This window comes from Chlorella variabilis (assembly GCF_000147415.1).
Source record: "Chlorella variabilis unplaced genomic scaffold CHLNCscaffold_6, whole genome shotgun sequence".
Lineage (NCBI taxonomy): Eukaryota > Viridiplantae > Chlorophyta > Trebouxiophyceae > Chlorellales > Chlorellaceae > Chlorella > Chlorella variabilis.
Genome location: NW_005435082.1, coordinates 1,325,862 through 1,330,094, shown reverse-complemented (window position 1 = coordinate 1,330,094; position 4,233 = coordinate 1,325,862). Strand labels below are relative to the sequence as shown.

At 70.0% G+C, this 4,233-nt stretch overlaps 1 protein-coding gene across 1 annotated transcript in view; it reads left to right on the top strand.

Moving 5' to 3' along the window:
• Positions 1–409: 409 nt before the first annotated feature.
• The window catches only part of CHLNCDRAFT_6687 (hypothetical protein), a gene marked incomplete at both ends in the record, with an annotated part of 5,172 nt that continues 1,348 nt past the window's right edge, over positions 410–4,233 (top strand). The window contains 12 exons of the mRNA XM_005849300.1: positions 410–451; positions 585–652; positions 764–814; positions 1,032–1,224; positions 1,491–1,772; positions 2,006–2,115; positions 2,266–2,455; positions 2,664–2,897; positions 3,064–3,132; positions 3,340–3,423; positions 3,651–3,738; positions 3,877–4,039. Of these exons, the coding sequence (XP_005849362.1) occupies positions 410–451; positions 585–652; positions 764–814; positions 1,032–1,224; positions 1,491–1,772; positions 2,006–2,115; positions 2,266–2,455; positions 2,664–2,897; positions 3,064–3,132; positions 3,340–3,423; positions 3,651–3,738; positions 3,877–4,039 (1,574 nt within the window). The remainder of the gene's footprint in view (positions 452–584; positions 653–763; positions 815–1,031; positions 1,225–1,490; positions 1,773–2,005; positions 2,116–2,265; positions 2,456–2,663; positions 2,898–3,063; positions 3,133–3,339; positions 3,424–3,650; positions 3,739–3,876; positions 4,040–4,233) is intronic.

Sequence of the window (4,233 nt, the reverse complement as noted above, 5' to 3'; positions counted from 1 at the left end):
GGTTAGGCAAGAGGCGCTTGCAAGCGCTTCGACTGGCATTCTGGCATTTTAAGCATTTACTACCGATCCATGGAGGCCTCCATCATCATCATGGAGGCCTCCGACTCACGCCACGCTGGCAGGCGACCGGGAGATTGTCGTGGGAGAGACCTCAGATGCATTCTTATCATTTCCTCGCTGCCCCATGCGTACCAACCGACCGGTGCGACAGTAGTGAAGCGGCAGGGGAGCTAGTAGTAGTTCCTGGCGCTCAAGGCATTGCTCATACACAGCACGATGCTGCCGCCTGGCGGCTCCCCGGCGCCTCCGGTGCGGCTCCTGTGCCAATCATGGTGTATAAGGGCGATCTATCCCGCCGTTTGGGGGTGGTAGACCCCTCCAACGTTTGATGCTCCCGCCGCCGCCGCAGGTGCCGGCGCCCCAGGCCCAGCTCACCTCCGCCCTGGCCAAGGTACGCAGCCCCGCAGAGGGAGTTGGGTATATACATCAGAATGCCCTTAAAAAGCCTAGCCAACCACCTCGGCGTCGGAGGCGCGCCACCTGCTCCAACGCCCGCCGCCGCCTCCCTCGCCCGTGCGTTGCAGCTGCGCCAGACCTTTGTGGTGGCTGATGCCACGCACCCCGACTGCCCGCTGATCTACGCCAGCGAGGGGTGAGGCGCCACGCAGCCGCGCCGGGGGCGGGTGCACCTGGCCTGTGCATGTGTGCGCTAGCACGGCAGCCAGCAGAGCAGCTGACCTCATCCACCTTCCCGCCGCTGCAGCTTCTACCACATGACTGGCTACAGCCAGGAGGAGCTGGTGGGCAAGAACTGGTGAGGGCAGGCTCCAGAGCTGGGGCTGGTGGGGCGGCGCCGCCGCAAGCGATGCACGGCACGTGCCTGCAGCGGTGGTGGCCGTGTTGTTGCGATTTGCGGGCGGGACGGCTGGGCCGCCCTACCAAGAGGACAGGACAGTGGCCCTGCTTTCTCACGGCTGTGCTATCTCGCTGCCTGTGCCGCTGCCTGTACCGCCTGTACCACCGTCGTGCAGGTACAGCTTCCTGCAGGGCCCCGACACCGACCCCCAGGCCGTGCGGCAGCTGGACGAGGCGGTGGAGGCGGGGCGGCCCCTCACGCTGCGCCTGCTGTGCTACCGCAAGAGCGGCAAGGCGTTCTGGAACATGCTGACCATGACCCCCATCCACGATGATGAGGGCAATGTGGTGAAGATTGTGGGTGTGCAGGTGAGGGCGAGCCCCGGTAGCGTGGCCAGGAGGCTGGGCAGAGGAGTGGAGGGGTGGAGGCTGGGCGGAGGGGTGGAGGGGAGCGGCGGCACGGCACGGTTGGCGATTGGGCGGCCGAAAGGAAGGGGGGAGATTGCAGAGGGAGGAGCAGCAACGCGGAGCAACCGGGCTGCCGGGGCGAGGGGTTGGTGGTGCCGCTGGCGCTGCCGCTGTGCTGCCGGCGCTGGGCGTCCATCCCTCCTCTCCCCTTCCTTCCCCGCCCGCAGGTGGATGTGAGCCGCACCACCGAGGGCCGCGCCGTGCAGTGCTGCGCCCAGGGGCTGCCGCTGCTGGTGCACTACGACGAGCGGCTCAAGGAGCGGGTGGCGTGGCCGGCCACCGAGGAGGTGATGGCGGCGGTGTCGCCGCGCGCGTCGCGCCTGTCGCGCGCCTCCCACCACGGCCCCCGCAGCTTCTCGCTGAGCATGGGCGGCGCCGGGGGGGAGGAGGAGGCGTGCCCGCACCGCGCGGCGCTGGACCTGGCCACCACCATCGAGCGCATCCAGACGGTGAGGGCGGGCTGAGCACCCGGAGGCCCTCGCGGCGCTGTTGCCGAGCAGCTCCAGCAGCCGGGGCAGCCCTCTGCTGCGCTGCGCTGCGCTGGGCTGGGCTGGGCTGCGCTGTGCTGGGCACCTGCCTGGCGTGGCCTGCCGCCGACACCCTGCCCTCTCACCCTCGGCCCCATCCTGTCCCTTCACCTCTCCTGTTCCCCCCGACCTCCCCACCCCCCACCCCCCCGCAGAACTTTGTCATCTCCGACCCCTCCCTGCCCGACTGCCCCATCGTCTTTGCCTCCGACTCCTTCCTCCAGCTGACAGGATACGCGCGGGAGGACATACTGGGGCGCAACTGGTGAGGCTGGGGCGGGCCCTGCGTGCTTGTTGCGTGTGTTTGTGTGGGTGCCTCTCCGGCTCCCTCCCAGTCCGGGCCACCCACCCGCCGGACCTCTCGCCCGCCTCACACACACACACGCCCCGCTCCTGCCCCGCCCACCCCCCGCAGCCGCTTCCTGCAAGGCCCCGGCACCGACCGCGCGACCGTCAACGAGCTCAGGGCTGCGATCCTGGCGGGGCGGGAGTGCACCGTGCGCATGCTCAACTACACCAAGGCGGGGAAGCCCTTCTGGAACCTGCTGACCGTGGCGCCCATTCGCGACGGGCTGGGTGTGCTGCGCTTCATAGTCGGCATACAGGTGGGGGCGGGGGTAAGCAGCTGGCGCGGGGTTAGGAAGCTGCGGGGCTGTTCAGCTGGCTGCAGGGTGGCTGTGCACGTCTGCCTTGTGTGAAGTTTCCCTGGCAGCCAGTGCACAGAGGCAAAGCCAGCCTCCCGCTCTCCGCTCTCTGGCGCCGACCGACCCGACCACCTGACACCCGCCCGCTGCTTTCCGCTGTGCCCGCCAGGTGGATGTGACCGAGCAGCCTCAGCCCGAGGGAGCGGCGGCGCTGGGCGGCGCCGCCCCCAGGGGCCTGCGGGACGCCAAGGCTGTGGGGCGCGCGCTGCAGAGCATGGGGTACGAGGGCGGCGGCGGCGGCGGCGAGGACGACCTGTGGGCCGGCTTTGGCGGCCAGGTGGCGCCGGTGAAGCCGCACAAGGCGGCCGACGGCGCCTGGGCGGCGCTGCGGGCGGCAGCGCAGGTGCGTGTTGGCGGGTGCCTTTGTAGCGGTTGGGGTGGACAGGTGGGGCTGAGCCAGCCTTGCTGCCAGCAGCAGCATGTGAACAGGGTCGGGGAGACCGAGGATCCCCGGTGGCCAGAAGGCCCCGCATGGGCCCTGCTGCCGCCCTCCTCCTGCGTCCCTGCAGGCCGAGGGCCGGCTGACGGAGCAGCACTTCACGCGCGTGCGCCAGCTGGGGGCCGGTAACGTCGGCAAGGTGTGGCTGGGCGTGTGGGGGCTGGTGGGAGGGCTGCCCTGGCCCGCCAGGTTTGGCACGCCGCCGACCCGCCCTGCCGCGGCCACCCATTGGGGGCAGGCGCACGGCATCAGGCCACAAGGTCCAACTCCGCTGCTATCACGCTGTCAGCCAACCCTGGGGGCCTCATCCACCTTCTTGTCCCGCTCCGCTCACCGTGGGCCGCAGGTGGAGCTGGTGGAGCTGGCGGGAAGCTGCCATCGCTTTGCGCTGAAGAGCTTGGACAAGCGGGAGATGGTGGAGAGAAACAAGGTGGGGCGCCCGGGTGGCGGCGGTGTGTGTGTGTGTGTGTGTGTGTGTATGTAGGTGTGTGTGTGTTTGGCATGTGGGCTGTAACGAGGTGTGAGCTTGGGGTGGAGGCCGGGGCAGCAAGAGCATGCATCCCCGGGCCGGCGGGGCGCCGAGGGCGCCGCCTCGAGCGTGCTGCTCGTGCTGCTCCATCCACGACTGATCCCACTATCTGGCTGCCGCCGCCGCAGGTGGGGCGCGTGCACACCGAGCGACGGGTGCTGTCGGCGCTGGACCACCCCTTCCTGGTCACCCTGTACGCAACCATGATGGAGACAGGTGGGGCGGGCGGGTGGTCACCCTGTCGTTCGCGCTGCGCCTGCTCTGGCCCTCTGCCGCCGCGGCAATCCACACCTGCTTGGCGCCCCGCCCCGCCCTCTCACCCCCTGCCCGGCCCTCCGCCTGCCCGTTCCGCAGATACCGCGGTACAGTTCCTGCTGGAGTACTGCCCCGGCTCAGACCTGCACGCGGTGCTGCACCGGGCGCCATACCGCCGCCTGCCCGAGGCTGCGGTACGGCGGTACGCCACGGAAGTCGTCTCCGCCCTGCAGTACCTCCACCTCCAGGGCTTTGCCTACAGGTGCGGCTGATGTGCTGCAAGGGTGGGCCGGCGGGCTGGCAGTCCACGCGAGCAGCACGCGGCCGTGGCTGTCGGCATGCCCAGCCGCGTGTGCCCATGCACCATCAGCCCCAGTCCCCTACCCCGCCTTCTCCCTCCCTCTCTTGGCCCGCGCTCTGAACCGCCCCACCCCACCCCTCCTCACCCCCACGCCC